General features: G+C 46.3%; 1 protein-coding gene across 3 annotated transcripts in view; it reads right to left on the reverse strand.

Annotated features, from left to right (window-relative positions):
* Positions 1-17,232, reverse strand: part of STYXL1 (serine/threonine/tyrosine interacting like 1) — a 320,245-nt gene extending 303,013 nt beyond the window's left edge. Inside the window, exons 1-2 of one of the 3 annotated variants that reach the window (XM_049639217.1) lie at positions 17,015-17,232; positions 5,494-5,597 (exon numbers count right to left, since the gene is read on the reverse strand). In XM_049639217.1, coding sequence (XP_049495174.1) covers positions 5,494-5,596 — 103 coding nt within the window. In that variant the 5' untranslated portion in view covers position 5,597; positions 17,015-17,232. The remainder of the gene's footprint in view (positions 1-5,493; positions 5,598-17,014) is intronic. The other 2 variants (XM_049639216.1, XM_049639218.1) reach the window with 2 other exon arrangements.

A 17,232-nucleotide genomic window follows, 5' to 3' on the forward strand; every position in this document is an offset into this window, starting at 1 on the left:
TCGCTTTTTTTTTTTTGTTTTTAAGTTTATTTATTTTGATGGGGGTGGGGGGGAAGGGTCTTTTTGAGAGAGACAAAAAATCAGAGGGGGAGGGATCGGGGCGGGGGAGAGAGACAGAAAACCAGAGGGGGAGGGATGGGGGGGGGGGGGGAGACAGAGGATCAAAGCGGTCTCTGTGCTGACAACAGAGAGCCCAATGTGGGTCTCAAACTCACAAACCATGAGATCATGACCTGAGCCAAAGTTGGATGCTTGACCAACCCAGGCACTCAAGCATCAGACTCTTGATTTCCGCTCAGGTCATGATGCCAGGGTCGTGGGATCAAGTCTGGCAACAGGTTCCATGCTCAGTTTAGGCTCCATTTCCCCCTTTCCTTATTCCCTGCTTGTGCTCTCTAAAAAAAAAATTTAAAACTCTCCTGACCAAAAAAAAAAAAAAAAAGAAGAAGAAGAAGAAGAAGCGTTGCATAGACCACTCAACCACTCTAATTATCAGGCTGGATCTATACAGGACATATATTCATAGAGGAGAGTTTAAACTATATTCAATATTATTATATTCCACATGTATATTCTTATACTGGTAGAGTTGACCCAAAGCAGAATTATAAGCCAGGTACAGTACATGCACTGAGGCTTTTCCCTGGTCTGTACTCTCCCCAAGTCCACTACTCTGAAGGGTCTTTCCCATTTCTGACCAAAAGCAGATCCCAGAAAAGATCTCATCCATCGCTTCTCACCAATCTAACACTTCAGAATTCAGTGTATTGTCTCAAAAGATGATGATAAACCTTTTGAAATCCCTGACCTAGAGATCTATTCATCCCCATGGAGAAGAATTTCATGTGTTTATTAAAATATTGATTTAGAGTGCCTGGGTGGTGTAGATAGTTGAGCGTCCAACTCTTGGTTTCAGCTCAGGTCATGGTCTCATGGTTTGTGAGTACGAGCCTCACATTGGGCTCTGTGTTGATGGCATGGAGCCTGCTTGAGATTCTGTCTCTCCTTCTCTTCTCTCTGTCCCTCCCTCACCTGTGCTTGCATGCTCTCTCTCTCTCTCTCTGAAAAATAAATAAACTAAAAAAAATTTTTTTAATATAATTTATTTAATAAAGAAAAATCAGCCCTGGACCTGATGCATTCACTGGTGAGTATGTAAAGAAGAACTAATCCCAATACTTCTCACTTTTCAAAAAAATTGAAGAGGAAAGAACACTTCCTAAGTCATTCTATGAAGCCAACGTTACCCTGATACCAAAGCAAAAGAAACTACAAGAAAAACAGAGAAACAAAAAACCTACGGGCCAGTATGAACACTGATGCAAAAATTCTCCAAAAAAATATTAGCCGCATATTAAAAGGATTACATACCGTAAACAAGTGAGATTTATTTCTGGAATGTAAGGATGGTTCAACATACCAAAATGTCAATGTAATATACCACATCTACAGAATGAAAGAAAGAAACCACATGATCATTCCAACCGATGAGAAAAAGCATTTGACAAAATGTGGTACACTCTCATAAGAAAGACATGCAACAAACCAGGAATAAAAAGAAACTACCTCGACATACTAAAACCACATGTTAAAAAAAAAAAAATGGAGCAAATGTCATATTCGATGGTGAAAGACTACAGACATTTCCTCTAGGTCAGGAAAAACACAAGGATGTGGACTTTCACCACTTTTATTCAACAAAGTACTAGAAGCCCTAGCCAGAGCAATTAGGCAATAAAAGGAAATAGAGGGCATCTAAATTGTAAAGGAAGAAGCAAAATCAACTCAGTTTGCAGATGAGATCATCTCATATGTGTAAACCAAAAAAAAAAAAAAAAAAGCAAAACAAAACAAAAAAAACCCTAAAGGGCACCTGGAGCCTGGAGCCTGGAGCCTGGCTTCGGATTCTGTGTCTCCCTCTCTGACTCAGTTGGAGGAGCAAGTGACTCTTGATCTGGGGTTCATCAATTTGAGACCCGTGGTGACTGCGGAAATTACTAAAAAAATAAACTTCTAAAAATTCCATACATTAAAATATATTCTTTGTACTGTAAAGTCAATGAGATTTGAAAAACCCTGAAGATCTGACCAAAAAAAACAAAACAAACAAACAAAAAAAAACCCTGTTAGAACCAACAAATGAATTCATCACAGCTTCAGGATATAAAGTTAACACACTAAAATCAGTCGTATTTCTATACACTCACAATAAACGACCTGACAAAGAAATTAATAATTCCTTGGGGCGCCTGGGTGGCGCAGTCGGTTAAGCGTCCGACTTCAGCCAGGTCACGATCTCGCGGTCCGTGAGTTCGAGCCCCGCGTCAGGCTCTGGGCTGATGGCTCGGAGCCTGGAGCCTGTTTCCGATTCTGTGTCTCCCTCTCTCTCTGCCCCTCCCCCGTTCATGCTCTGTCTCTCTCTGTCCCAAAAATAAATAAAAAACGTTGAAAAAAAAAATTAAAAAAAAAAATAATAATTCCATTTTCAATTATGTCAAAAGGAATAAAATACTTAAGAACTAATTTAACCAAAGAGGCAAAAGACTTGTACGTGGAAAACTACAAAATGTTGCTGAAAGAAATTAAAGGACAAATTAGTGGAAAAACACTCCATGTTCATAAACTGGGAAACAATGTTGTTAAGATGTCAATACTATACAAAACAATCTATAGATTCAATTCACTATCTATCAAACTCCCAATGATTTTTTTTATAGAAAGAGAAAAACCCAGGGTGCCTGCGTGGCTCAGTTAGTTAAGTGGGTGACTGATTTTGGCTCAGGTCATGGTCTCAGGATTCATGAGATCAAGCCCCACATCGGGCTCTGCACTATATCTTCCCCCCCCCCTACCCGCCCCCCCCCCAAAATAAACAAACATGGAAGGAAGGAAGGAAGGAAGGAAGGAAGGAAGGAAGGAAAGAAGGAAGGAAGACACATCCTAAAATTCATACAGAATCTCAAGAGATTAAGAATGGGACAGTCTTTTCAACAAATGGTGCTGGGAAAATTGGATATCCTCATGCAAAAGAATGAAGTTGGACCTTTATCTAACACTACATACACAAATTAGCTCAAAATGGATCAAAGACCTAAATGTAAGACCTAAAAGTATAAACTTGAAGAAGAAAACATAGGGCAAATCTTCATGACATTGGATTTGGCAATGATTTCCTGGATAGGACACCAAAGGCATGGGCAACAAATGAAAAAGAAATAGGCAAACTGAACTTCATGACTGTTAAATTTGATAAGGTATTAATATCCAGAATATGTATATAACTGATAAAACTCAAAAGTAAAAAAAAAGAAAAAAAAACTGATTCAAAAATGGGCAAAGGACTCGATCCCATATTTCTCCAAAGAAGATATACAAATAGCCAATAAGTACATGGAAAAGATGCTCAACATCACTAATCATTAGGGAAATGCAAATCAGAATTATATGGAGATACTACCTCCCTCCTCTTAGAATGATTACTACCCCCCCCCCAAAAAAAACCCAGAAAATAACAAGTGTTGACAATAACGTGGAGGAATTAAAGATTTGTAAACCCTTGTGTTCATGTAAAATGGCACAGCTGCTGTGGAAAACAATGGGGCAATTTCTCAAAAAATTAAAAATAGAATCACCACATGATGCAACAATTCCATTTCTGGCTTATATACCCAAAAGAAATAAAAGCAGGGGCTCAGAAATATTTGTACACCCATGATCATCATCATTCACGAGAGCTAAAACATGCAGGCAACCCAAATGTCTGTTGACAAATAAATGGATAAGCAAAATGTGGTATATACATACAACGGAATATTATTCAGCCTTAGGAAAATTCTGCAATATGCTACAACATGAAGAACCTGGATGATGTGATGATGCTCAGTGAAATAAGCCGGTTGCAAAACACAAATACTGTATGGCTCCACTTACATGACCTGCAATGGTCAAAAATCATAGAGGCAGATGGGGCGCCTGGGTGGCTCAGTCGGTTAAGCGTCTGACTTCGGCTCAGGTCATGATCTCACAGTTTGTGGGTTCTAGCCCTGCATTGGGCTCTGTGCTGACAGCTCAGAGCCTGGAGCCTGGCTTCGGATTCTGTGTCTCCCTCTCTCTCTGTTCTTCCCCTACTCATGCTCTGTCTCTCTCTCTCCTTCGAAAATAAATTTAAAAAAACATTCAAAAATTTTTTTAAAAATCACAGAGGGGCGCCTGGGTGGCTCAGTTGGTTAAGCGTCCGACTTCGGCTCAGGTCACGATCTCACTGTCCGTGAGTTGGAGCCCCGCGTCAGGCTCTGGGCTGATGGCTCGGAGCCTGGAGCCTGTTTCAGATTCTGTGTCTCCCTCTCTCTCTGACCCTCCCCCGTTCATGCTCTGTCTCTCCCTGTCTCAAAAATAAATAAAACGTTAAAAAAAAATTTAAAAAAAAATCACAGAGGCAGAAAGGAGAATGGGGATTTCCAGGGGATTAGGGATGGGAGGGATGGGGAGTTAGTGTTCAATGGGTATAAGTTTTAGAGTTTACAGGATGAGGAGTTATGGAGATGGATGGTGGTGTGCATAATACAGTGCAACATTATGAACGTATTTGATACACTGAACTGTACAATTAAAAGTGGCCAAAACAGCGCATTTTATGTTATGTGTATTTTATTGTGATTTTTTTAATTGGGGGAGAAAAAAAAAAATCACAAGTTCACACCAATCAGAATGCAAAAACTTTCCAGGCTGACAAAACCGGGTGTCGGTAGGTATGGGTCTTACACTGATGATGGGAATGCAAAATGATCATCTTTTTGGAGGCAATTTGACAATAATGTAGTGAAAGCGGAATCTGCAACTTGTCAATACCATTTCTAGTTAGATACCCTGAAGAAATTCTTGCCCGTGAATAAGAGTTGCACAAGGCACTGTTCACCAATAGAAACAACGCAAGCAACACATCACGACTGATTAGCAATGGGCGCTACCCTGACAGTTAAAACAGATCTTCACATTTAGACATGGGGCAGGGGTGGAGGGGGGCAGATCTCAAAAATTCTAAGAAAAAGCAAGCTGCAGAATGATTGTACATTACGGTACAATTTGTATAAATGATCAAGCCACACGTTATTTCAGGATGTCTGCATATATAGTAAAAATGTAAAAATACAGAACCGATCATCTTTGGGGAGGAGAAGCGATGGGATCAGGATGGGGTACGATAGAGGGGTACATCTATGTTAACGTTATGTACGCTGAATCTGAGTGGTGGGTACATGGGCATTTGTCAGCATCACTACGTATTTGCTGGATGTTTGAAATGTTTCACTTGACAAGAACACAGGTCTTCCAAGAACTTCTAGACCTAACCCGGAATGATTTCCAAGTCATGTGACAATTAGTAGCATCATTTTAAGCTATGTCGAAGGAATCTAAAGGTTTTCTAAAGTCATTTATTCCCTCATCCCCATAGATTTGTTGATTCACCAAAAATCATATTTTTAAAGCACTTACCCAATAGGCAGAGATAGTTGGGTTCAGTCAGTCGCGACAGTTTTGTGACCTGATTCAAGATGTTGTAAAGCTCTGTTGGTTCGCACAAAACCAAACCAGCCATCCTACTGGGAAGAATCAATAATGTATAAGCTTAGTACCTCTTTATTTTATTTATTTACTTTAGAGTGAGAAAAAGCGCAAGAGCGAGCAGGGGGGAGAGGGAGAGGGAGGGAGAAAGAGGGGGGGAGGGAGGGGAAGACAGAACCTTAAGCAGGATCAATGCTCAGCATGGAGCCTAGTGGACTAGTGCCTCTTTCCATTTTATTTTTTATATATATATTTTAATTTTTAATGTTTATTTTTAAGAGAGAGAGTGCAAGCTGGGGAGGGGCAGAGAGAGGGAGACACAGAAACGAAAGCAGGCTCCAGGCTCTGAGCTGTCAGCACAGAGCCCAAGGTGGGGCTCGAACTCACGAACTGTGAGATCATGACCTGAGCCAAAGCCTGACGCTTAACCGACTGCGCCACCCAGGCGCCCCCTTCTTTCCATTTTAAATGAATGCCCAAAGATACTGGATTAAACTCTTTAACACACCTTCAAACAAAGATGAAAATAATCATGAAGGTGATCCGGAAAGCTTCAAAAATTTGTAGTAACATGTGCATCACAGAAAATCAAGTATTGTACACAGCGTATCTGAGCCAGAGAAATACACAGTAGGCTGTAATACAGTCACCGATTCCTTTCTTCTTTCATTTCATTACTGAGCACCTACTGTATACCAGGCACTGGAAATAACTGGTGAAACAGACTACCCTCATGAAGGTTACAGCCTAGCATGGAATACAGACATTGAGCCAAAAACCACATTATAAACAGGAAAAGCACTACAAGAGTCAGCATGCAGTGTTGGAGGACAAGCCAACAGGAGGGCCTCATCTGGCTGGAGCAGACAGAAAGGGCTGAGATGCGACTGCTAGGCTGAACCAGGTGGCTATGCAAGACTTAGCCAGGCAGAGAAGGGAGAGAGGGTGAGGAAGGGAAGAACATTCAGTACTTGACAGAGTCCAAAGGAGGCTGGTGTGACAGCAGGTAGAGAGAGATAAGCCATGACCCTGCGGAGGGGCCTTGTAGACTTAGGACAAAGATCACGGAGGCCAGCGTTGGGTGGAGAATCGCTGATGTGTACTGACAGAACTGCCCGCCCGGGCTGGGCTGGGCTCTTTTGCCCCAAGAACATGGAGGGGGAAAGGTTGGGCCTGTGCAGCCACTTGTACAGGGAGGCTACCTGTTAGCAGGGGTGGGGGCTACAAAGAGTTAGCCAGCAGGCCTCTGGCGGCCAGCAGGGGGCATGTGGGAGAGAAGTTGAGCCTAGGGATAATCTTGCTCAGGACAGTTAGGACCCACTTCAGAGTAACCAGTAGAACGCTCTTGGGAAAGGCCACCCCCCTCACCATGGGCCCTGGATCCTTCCCACTAAGTCAGACTTTGGTCCTCAGCCTCCCCTCCAACATCACCAATTTCAGCCTCCACATGGATCATTCCTATCAGCAGGCAAACATCCTCGGTACCCATCTCTGTTCTCTACAGAGAGACGTCTCACTCCCTCCACTTCCTCGCTTCCAGACTCTCTAGGTCCAAATCCTGGCTGTGCCGCTTACTGTCGGCTGCCTGATCAGGGGGGAGTAATTAGTCTCTCTGCGCCTCAGTTTCTACCTCTATAAAACAGGGCTATTAGTAATATTGCCACTTCTGTAAAAACCAAGATAATAGCACCTCCCTATTGTGTGTGGATTAATGAAATTACACATGTGAGACATTCTGAACAGGGAAGAAATGCAATCTTCTCCCCTGGAGCCCATCGAACCGTAGGAATTGTTCTTATCAAGGCCATCAACAATGTCCACCTTGCCTCAGCCATTAATCACTTCTCCCTGGGCTCAAAGGATGGAGCCTCTTAGCACTTAACCCAGTTCAGCACCCCTCCCTCCCAATACTCTCTACTCTCAGAACACTCCCCTCCCCAGGCTTCTCTTCTCCCACTGTTTGTTGCTACTTGGTCTTCTGGGTGGGAGGCTCTACCTCCTCCTGTTAAGAAAGTCCACGGGGCTCCTGGGTGGCTCAGTCAGTTAAGTTTTCAACTCCTGGTTTCCGCTCAGGTCACCATGATCTCACACTTCAGGAGCTGGAACCCCTCATTGGGCTCTGCACTTGACACTGAGGAGCCTGCTTGGGATTCTCTCTCTCTCCCTCTCTCTCTGTTTATTTTAAGAGAGAGAGCACAAGTAGGGGAGAAACAAAATGAAAATAAAAAGATATTTAGATACATCCGGTCATGATCTCACAGTTCACAAGCTGGAGCCCTGCGTCAGGCTCTGTGCTGACAGCTTATATCCTGGAGCCTGCTTTGGATTCTGTGTCTCCCTCCTTCTCTGACCTCCCTGGCTCACGCTCCGTCTCTCTCTCTCAAAACATTAAAAAAAAAAATTTTTTAAGATATATTTAAAAAAAAAAAGTCCTTAGGCAGTCATCTCTTTCCTTCTCTGTCTACACTCTCTCTGTAGGACAGGGCTCTCAACCTCAGCACCATTGACATTGACATTCGAGGCCAGATAATTCTGTGCTGTGGGGGGCTGACCTGTGCATTGCAGGATGTTTAGCAGCATCCCTGGCCTCCACCCCGTAGATGTCAGTAGCAAAGCCCTCCCCACCCAGTTGTAAACAACCCAAACTGTTTCTGGATGTTGCCAAATGTCCCCTGAAAGAAGAGGGCAAGTCACTGCTACTTGAGAACCACTACTAGAAGATCTAGAGCCTAGGGGTGCCTGGGGGTTCAGTCGGTTAAGTGTCTGACTTTGGCTCAGGTCATGATGTCAAGGTCCATGGGTTTGAGTCCCAGGTCGGGCTCTGTGTTGACAGCTCAGAGCCTGGAGCCTGTTTTGGATTATGTGTCTCCCTCTCTCTGCCCCTCCCCCACTCATGCTGTCTCTCTCTGTCTCTTTAAAATAAATGTTAAGGGGCGCCTGGGTGGCTCAGTCGGTTAAGCGGCCGACTTCGGCTCAGGTCATGATCTCTCGGTCCGTGAGTTCAAGCCCCGCGTCGGGCTCTGTGCTGACCGCTCAGAGCCTGGAGCCTGTTTCAGATTCTGTGTCTCCCTCTCTCTGACCCTCCCCTGTTCATGCTCTGTCTCTCTCTGTCTCAAAAAAATAAATAAACGTTAAAAAAAATTAAAAATAAATAAAAATTAAAAAAATAAATAAATGTTAAAAAAGCAACTAAAGAAAAAAAAAAAAAAGATCTAGAGTCTAAGTGATTTGAATACCATTTATAAACCAATGAGTCCCAAATCGTAGTCCTGCTTGACCTCTCCATTGAGCTCGACCCACCTGGATGCCTCATTGGGCCTCTCAAACATAACATGGCCAAAACAACTTTTAATTCACACGTGCCCCTACCTCCAATACCTCTCTTTTAGTTTCCTCAGCCTCAAAAGACAGCACCATTATCCACCTAGCTATTCAAGTCCATACCCCGAATCCCTCTTTCCCCCGGCCCCTCACATCCAATCTATCAGCTCTAGTACTTAAACATACTTCAAACCCATCCACTTTGCTCCAGCTCCAGAGCTAACCTTCTACACCAGGGTACTATCATCTCTCTCCTGGTGATGCCATACTTCCCAACTGAGCTTCTGGCTTCTTGCTTTCTCCCTATGATCTCATCTTTACATGGCACTCAGGGTGATCTTGTCAAACTACGGGTGTCTTCGTCTTCACCTCACTGCCACCATTCGACACAATGCACTCATCGGTTTGCTTGCTTTACCACCAATCTTATCCTCTGGGAATGTGCGGGGCATACATACAACAAAGGGCAGGGACCTTGCCCTTTTGTTCACTGTATCCTCACCCAGTGCCCACGATTTTTGGTGAATGGTGCTCAATAAGCACACGTTGGATGAATAGTCACCATTCCTGCCTTCGTCAATGGGGCCATCTTGACTTGAGGCCACACAGACGCGCCTAAGGACCTCCCCACTCCCACCCCCAGTCACATCCCAGATCCTCTGCCTCTGAAAGCCCGGGTTCACTAGTGGCATCCAGGTGAAAACCCAGCCCCAGGGATCAACTCCTCCAGAGTTCTCTCCTTCCCCAAGGGAGAACTCTCCCTGGTCAAGCGAGAACTGCCCTCATCTGCTGATAAAGTATGAGAGGGATAAGAACGGCTCCTGAACCTAACAGCACAGTTTTGTGGGGTTTTTTAATGTTTATTTTTGAGAGAGGAGAGCATGAGCAGAGGAGGGGCAGAGAGAGACAGGGGGGAGAGAGGGTCCAAAGCGGGCTCTGTGCTGACAGCAGAGAGCCAGATGTAGAACTCAAACTCACGAACCAGGAGATTGTGACCTGAGCTGAAGTCGAACGCTTAACCAACTGCCACTATCACCCCTGCCCCTAAACAGCACAGTTCTGAAAGAGGACGCAGCCCTGTGAGCTAAGATCACGGGCACTGCTAGCCCGGGCAGGTGGAAGGCTTTCCATTTCTTTTAGTGCTGCTCCCACCTCTACAAGGTTGACAATGCTCTTGGCTCGGCTGTTGGGCCCTGAGAATATTTTGACATTTTGAGCTTTTACACAGACCATTAAACTAATGTTGGCAAGTTTTTGCCAAAAGTATTTTCCTTTGTGAGTTCCACCAAAAGTATTTTCCTTTGTGAGTTTCCTTTGTGAGTTTCCTTTGGTGAGTTCACCAAAGCGGACTGAATTCCTTGATTTCATTTCATCGTTAACTAATTCTGATTTTTTTCAATTTTGTTTAGCCAAAATTAGTTTCCCCAAGATCAAGCCTTTTTTTTCTGTGTGATTTTTACAATAAGGGTTTGATCCCCCAGTCAGATGTTTATCCTAGCAGCATTGACTATGATTATTTCTATCAAGCATCCTTTTCCTAATGGCCTGTTCAAAACACTAGTGCCAAAATGGCAAGTTTAGGACATCCCCCTGTGGACTCTTTCAGCAGAGATAGAGATAGGCTCTTTTTGAGACTTTGGGGGTGGGGGTCAGTGTGATGGGTTTTGCAGGGGAACGGGGCAGGCAGATGGGAAGAGTGGCCAGAGGAAGCTGGCTTCAGGGGGTCAGAGAGACCAATCTTCCTGTGAATTGACCAGTTTGGGAAACCCACATGGCTTTGTGGGTGGCAAGCAGAGCCACCCCAAAACACTTGCACATTACACACCCACCAGTAGGGAAGTTCTTCACCCTTCACTGTAAAGGCCTGGCCTCTCTCCGAACCAGGCGTGTGTGCAGCTCTGTCGGCCCAGAGCTGTCTGGACGCAATTGGGCTGGTAAACTCCACTCCAGTGAGGACACAAGGTCTATATTCGGGGAAAACTGCCAGTTAGGAAGGGATGTTTCATTAGGGGTTGACACAGCCTGAGATGAAGCTGGAAACTAGCCAGACCCAGCCCTTCTTGCCTCCCTGTGCTTGAGGAAAGGCCGTACCAGATCCTTTGGGTACACAAGGACTTCCATTCTGGCTGATGGCATCGCAGACAGAGGCTGGGCCTCACGTCAGGCTTCTCAAAGGACCTTCAGGACAGAGTTTGGTCAACTCTTGGCCTCACACAGTCTGGGTGGACACAACTGATGGGCTTCCGGTGGAGAAGAGGCAATGCTCCATGCTCCTGGAGAAGCCAGCCCATAAGCTTTACTGGGGGTTCCTGGCTCGGACTAAGCAGGAACCAGAGGACTGCACAGATAGGACTCAGGGTCCACAGCTAACCCCACTATGCCCTGGTTCTCTGTGTGAAGCAGAGGCTGTGCCAGGATGACCAAGGCTTAAATACAGGAACAGGCTTTAACACTATAACTATCACCTATAAACTGAAGCAGTTTACACAGGATTACACTGGAAAGGCTATAGGAATGTGACGTTGAAACGACAGACATAAATTGCCCAGCACTGGCCCTGGTGTGGAGCAGGAGCTTAGGAAACAGAAATTCCTTCACTCCTACCCTCTCTCTCCTTTCAATTTCACCTAGGAGCCTCTGACAGCTCCAAATCCAGTAGACACAGAGCACCATTCAGAGAATCTCAGGCCAAGGAGCGAAGCAGGAGCTAGCCAAGTTTGTAAGTAGAGGGAGCCTTTGGTGTTGCTGTAGAGTCAATATCCCCAAGGATCTGGTATAGCCTTTCCTCAATCACAGCCTGCCCCTTGACAAAACTAGAGCACATAGCACCAGGCTGTAGCACCACGGGGTTGTGGAGGCTACCCGAGTGGTCTCGAAATCAGAGGCGCACCAGGTCCTACTGTTAGCAATGGCCAGAATCTCTGTATTTTGGAAGCAACAGGTATGGGCCAGGGGCCCAGACCCAGCCGCACACATCCCCATCCCTTGCCTTCAACCTTGCCTTCACTCCCATGTCCCCACACCTAGGTACACTACACACCTGAGAGGTACCCTACTAGTCCTGAGAGTGACAGGTCTTGCAGGCAATTCACCCGTCAGAGGTAGGGGCTGGTGAACTGCAACACAGTCTCCCAAAGGCTGTGACCATGACATCTGGTCTCTTCTCCTCCCACTCGGCCACCAGCACTTGCCTCTCCTCTGCTCCTTGATCAGGCTTAGGCCTCCCTTTCTGCTCCTCTGGCACGGGTCCTCGGCCCTGACCAGGCTCTGGACTGGGCACTGCTCCTACTTCCCTGACCTCTGGCTGACCTGGGAGACGGAAGGCTCTGCTCCTGACTCAGATCGGCCACCGTTGGCGACTCTCAGCTCTTGGGAGCTCTTGGGAGCTCCTTGCCGGTGCTTCTTGCTGCCGTGCTGCTGCTGGCCCACCACCTCCTACGTGTTCGGCTGGAACAGGTCTTGGAAGCCAAGTCCTTTGACTTCTGGCAGACATGAGCCACAGCTAAGTTAAAGCTATTTATCCCGATACAGTTCCGTTTTAAAACATCCAAGAGCACCTAGAGAAAAATAAACTCCCATGCAATGTGGAATGATTACCACCTTTCTAACTTTTTCTTTTAGCTCCAAGGATCTGAAAGGAGAGATTGAAAATACTTCACTTGAGGGGAGCCTGGGTGGCTCAGTGGGTTAAGCGTCCGACTCTTGGTTTCTGCTTAGGTCATGATCTCACGGTTCAGGAGTTCTAGCCCTGCATCTGGCTCTGTGCCGGTGGTGCAGAGTCTGCTTGAGATTCTCTCTCTCCCTCTCTCTCTGCCCCTCCCCTGCTCACACTCTCTCTCAAAATAAATAAATAAACTTACCATTTTTTGAAAAAAAAAATACTTCACTTGAGGTACGATTTTAGTGTTGAAGATAGGTTAGCACATATACTGCACATACATTCATATGGGATATGTACCCAACATATATATAGGTTAGCATATATAGCAGCTAATAGCAGAGACAGGATTGCCCATGACCATGGTCTAAGCCTATTGTAAGGCACAAAACGGTCAGTATATGTGGATGTGGATGGCTTGTGTACGTGAGGGGTAGGGCAAGGGGGGGGTGTCAACATATTTGCATATCATATATAAAAACATACAATGAAGAACAGACAAAATGAAACTATGGTGACAGAAGCAACAGTCTTGGGGGGACTGATGTAAAGGAGCATGAAGGAACTTTCTGGAATAGTGAAAATGTTTTATAGATTGTGTTGGGGGGTGGCGATTAAGGGTGTAAATAGTAAAAAACAGTCAACTGAACACTTAAGATCTGTATCATATACAAACCATACAACAATAAATCCCCCTTGTAGATTCACGTTTGTGTGTTCAAAGATATGAATACGCAGGTGTGTATGTGTGGATAGGAGTGTATGCAGACCCACTTGTACATTGGTGACCTTGGTCTAGGGTCTGGGCTGTGGAAACCATGTGGACTTGGACACACAGAAGTACACACTGCAGAATTCAGCTTGGCCTCCACAGCTGTCAACTAATCCCTTTCTCACTATTCATTTGCCCAGAATTTTCCCAGTTGCTATAACTGTTATCCAAACCTCCTCAACCCTCCTGGGGTCCCCATGGAGCATATTCTCTCATTTCCTATTTCTTGCCTGGGAAAGTTAAGGCTACTAGGTGTGAACAGCCCTTCTCAGCCAGCTGCACCCCCCCGCCCCCCCCCCCCCGCCAATCTCCGTTGGGGGCAGGGTGGGGGGGGAGGCTACATGCTTTCTCCTGGAATCCTCTGACTTTATCCTCTCCCACTTAATCTTTCTCTCCTTTCAGGATCTCAGAGTTCTCCCCCCTCCTCCATTAGCATCTTTCTGAATTCCAAAATTCACAAGCCTGAGCTTTCTTGAAACAATTCATAAAGCCAGAAAGAAAATCCCTAGAATAGCTTGGCCTATGCCCTTTGAAGCTAGTGCAGGCAGAGAGGCAGGTGCCGGGCCCCAGCCCGGAAAAGTCTGAGGTTGGCTAGCTGTTAGCAAAGCAAGGAGAGCCAGATGCATTTGAAATGCCTTGCGCTCACCCAACTTCCACTCCAGGATTTTTTGGGGCAAAGGATGTGTGTTTCCTATAGATAAAATGTGGGCAAGAGAGAAGGCCAGCTAGAAGCCATCATAAAGGGACTTTGACCAAGATGACCACTTGGAGGCACAATGGGCCAACTGCAGGTAGTAGGGAATTCCAGAAACCAGGGGCTGAAGAACAACTGAAAGCAAGACTGAGGCATAACCACTTAGGTCAAAGGAACTGCAGCTAGAGACCCACACAAGCACCACATGGAAGATAATCAGCTACAAACTCCTGTCAAGCTCAGAGAATACTAATACCAGATGACACAGGGACCTTTCCTGCCCCTACCTCTACTCCTACAACTGCAGTCTGAAGCCACAGTCTTTCAGGGGAGGTGGGGGTGTGAGGAAGCAAGATGGGAGAAATGGGAGAAGTCAAGCACTCTCCCCTCCAAGGGTGGGAGCCTAAAGCAAGCTTAAGAGAGGAAGAGGAGAGGCTTGGACACTGAATTCGCTTGTTTTGACTACTAATGTAAACGGGACATTATGGCTATTGCGCGAAGTCTGTTTCGATGACTGGGGTGATCCGAGAGCAAGCAAAGAAATAAAGCAAGCATGGGGACGACAACAAAGCTGTTTCAGGACTGCAGTAGGCTTTCTGGACGAGGCCCTGCATGTTCAGTGTAACAGTCACACATGCAAAGGACAGCAGAGACACGCCGTTTAATACAGCAGCTGTTAATGCTGTTATGAGCAATCTTGGGATTTGAAGGGAAGCAGCTATGAACTGAATGCGAGGCTGGCTTTTCTAACAGTCAAGTTGCTTGGGATGGCCCGAGTAGACAACTTGGCAAGGAGAGGGAGGGTGTAGCCCAGTTGTAGGAGTGTGAGACTCCATGATTCACATTTTTCTCAGGGCCTCACCTCTCTCTCCCCTCTACAGGGATGCCTTTGGCCCTGGCCTCTCTCATGGGTTTCAATCCCACATTTCATGTTGGAGTAACTCCCAACCTGTCCACCGATATTTCTATGTGGACAAATCACCATCACTTCTAATTCAACCCAACTAAAATGGAGCTATTTTCTGCCTCTCTAGCCAGCTCTCCTTCCACATAACCCCCAAATCCCATTTCTGTACTTATATACTTCTCAGTCTGATCTTCCACATTTCTTTCATTCCTTTTTTAAAAAAATATATATATTATATATATGTATATGAATATGTATATGTATATATAATTATATATATACATATATACATATATATATAATATATATATGTATATATGTATATATATATATAAAGGGAGAGAGGGAGCGAGAAGGTGCACACGCACTGGGAGGGGCAGAGAGAATCCCAAGGGGGCTCCATGCTATCAGTGCAGAGCCCGATGTGGGGCTCGATCCCACGAACCATGAGATCATGGCCTGAGCCAAAAATCAAGAGTTGGATGCTTAACTGACTGAACCACCCAGGTGCCCCCATCTTTCATTTCTTAAACCCGCAAACTAATCAATTTTTCCCTGGAGACTTCTCCCTCATTGGCCCCACTCCCTCCGTGTCTATGGCCACCGTAACTCAGATCTTTAACATCTCCTAGGATAGCCTCCCAAACAATTTCCCTGCCCTCCAGATCTTGCCATCCGAATCCTTGGCATGTTAAGGTCAGTCCAATCTTCCCCCATAGTGCCAGTGGCATCATCATAAACACTTGCTGCCTAAGGAATAAAATATAAACTTCTCAGCTAACATTCGTTGCTCCTGCACAATGTTTGTTCATTTGTTTTGCAACCCGCTTTTCTCAGCCTTATCTAAAGCTATTCAACTCTTCCAAAATTCAGAGATCTATGCTCAGTCTGCTGGACGGTAAAGGCTCAGGGATGAGAGATGTACCTGACCACAAGGTAGTCTCGGTTCTAGTGGTAAAATAGAGGGGTAAATAATTAACCAGAGAACAGTTGGTGGTAAGATACACTGCTCGTCTGCAGGTCCCCACTCCAACAGAGAGGATCTAGTCACCATCTGTAGACTTGGGCTTTCCTAGCCCCAGGTTTTACTTTGGACTCTTCTTCCTCAACTCAAACACTTGCACCCCCACAGCCAGGCAGGGCTCTCTCTCTTCTCTAGAGTCGAATGGTCCCACTGAGTAACTCCCTCCGGAACGTCTCAGCTTGTTGCAGGGTTGGATGCACCTCCTGTTCTCATCGGACCTCGTAACTCTCCTAGTGTGGCCCATATCATGCTGCCTGCAATTTGCCCCTCTCTCCCGCTAGACTCAGCTCCCTGAACGCAAGAAAATGGGCGGATCTTGTTAAACCAACAACCTGCTGCACCTCTATCTGCCCCCCACCCCCACCCCTTGGCTGAGGGCAAGGAACTCTCTGTGTACCCAGGAAACAGTTGGGGGGAAAGGAAGCTTCTATAATTCAGCTTATAAATGTAAGTGATAAGTTCCTTGTGAGCAAGAACCACAGCTTTACTTCCTGTCTGGATAAACTCCAAACAAATCCCCTTATAGCTGGGTGTCAAGCGACAGTTTCTCCGTACCTAAAGCAGAAACAATGTGGCCGTGTTCACAGCATGGCTGGGTAGACCTGAGGAGTAGGGATCGGGTGACCGTGCAAGTTACCACCTAGATACCAGTTTCCTCCTCTGCAACACGGGGCTGCTTTCCTGAAACTATAACAGTGCCTCGCCCAGCAGTGCTGTGTCCGCCATTCTCAGTGGTGGTGTTTGTAAAGCTCTCTGAACCCTAACAGAGGGTCCTGTGCACCTCCAAGGACTAGGGTACTGGTGGGTGGGCGGTACGTGTACGTGACCCGGGGGAAGGAGGGGTGCATCGAAGTGACTGATGAGAGGGGACCCCATTCTCCCACCCCACCCCCAGGGCTCAACCTCCTCTCCCCTTTTCTCTTCCAGAGCTTTCCAGAGCTCGGAGGCCCTGAGGCCTCCCGGAGCAGGCTGGGTGGTCTGGGCTGAGGTCTAGGGCCCGGACCGCACCCCCTCCGCCGGGCCTGCAGCGCGACCTCGACCTGTCTCCCTGTCAGGGCCTTTGTCTGGAGCCCCACCTGTAAAATGGCTCCTCTAAGGCTCTTCCAGTCTAAATCTCGACCTCTTCCACCGCTCTGGTGAGAACTCTCCCTCCCACTCGCGACCGCGGCTCCACCACCGGCCGCACGGAACGCTTCACGCGCTACGACCCTGCCCTGACGGCGCTTCCTGCGCGCAGAAATCGAGCCCCCGCAGTCCTTCTCCACCACAACCCAGAGATGGACGTGACACCGCG

Source organism: Panthera uncia, chromosome E3 (genome assembly GCF_023721935.1).
Source record: "Panthera uncia isolate 11264 chromosome E3, Puncia_PCG_1.0, whole genome shotgun sequence".
In the NCBI taxonomy this organism is placed as follows: Eukaryota; Metazoa; Chordata; class Mammalia; order Carnivora; family Felidae; genus Panthera; species Panthera uncia.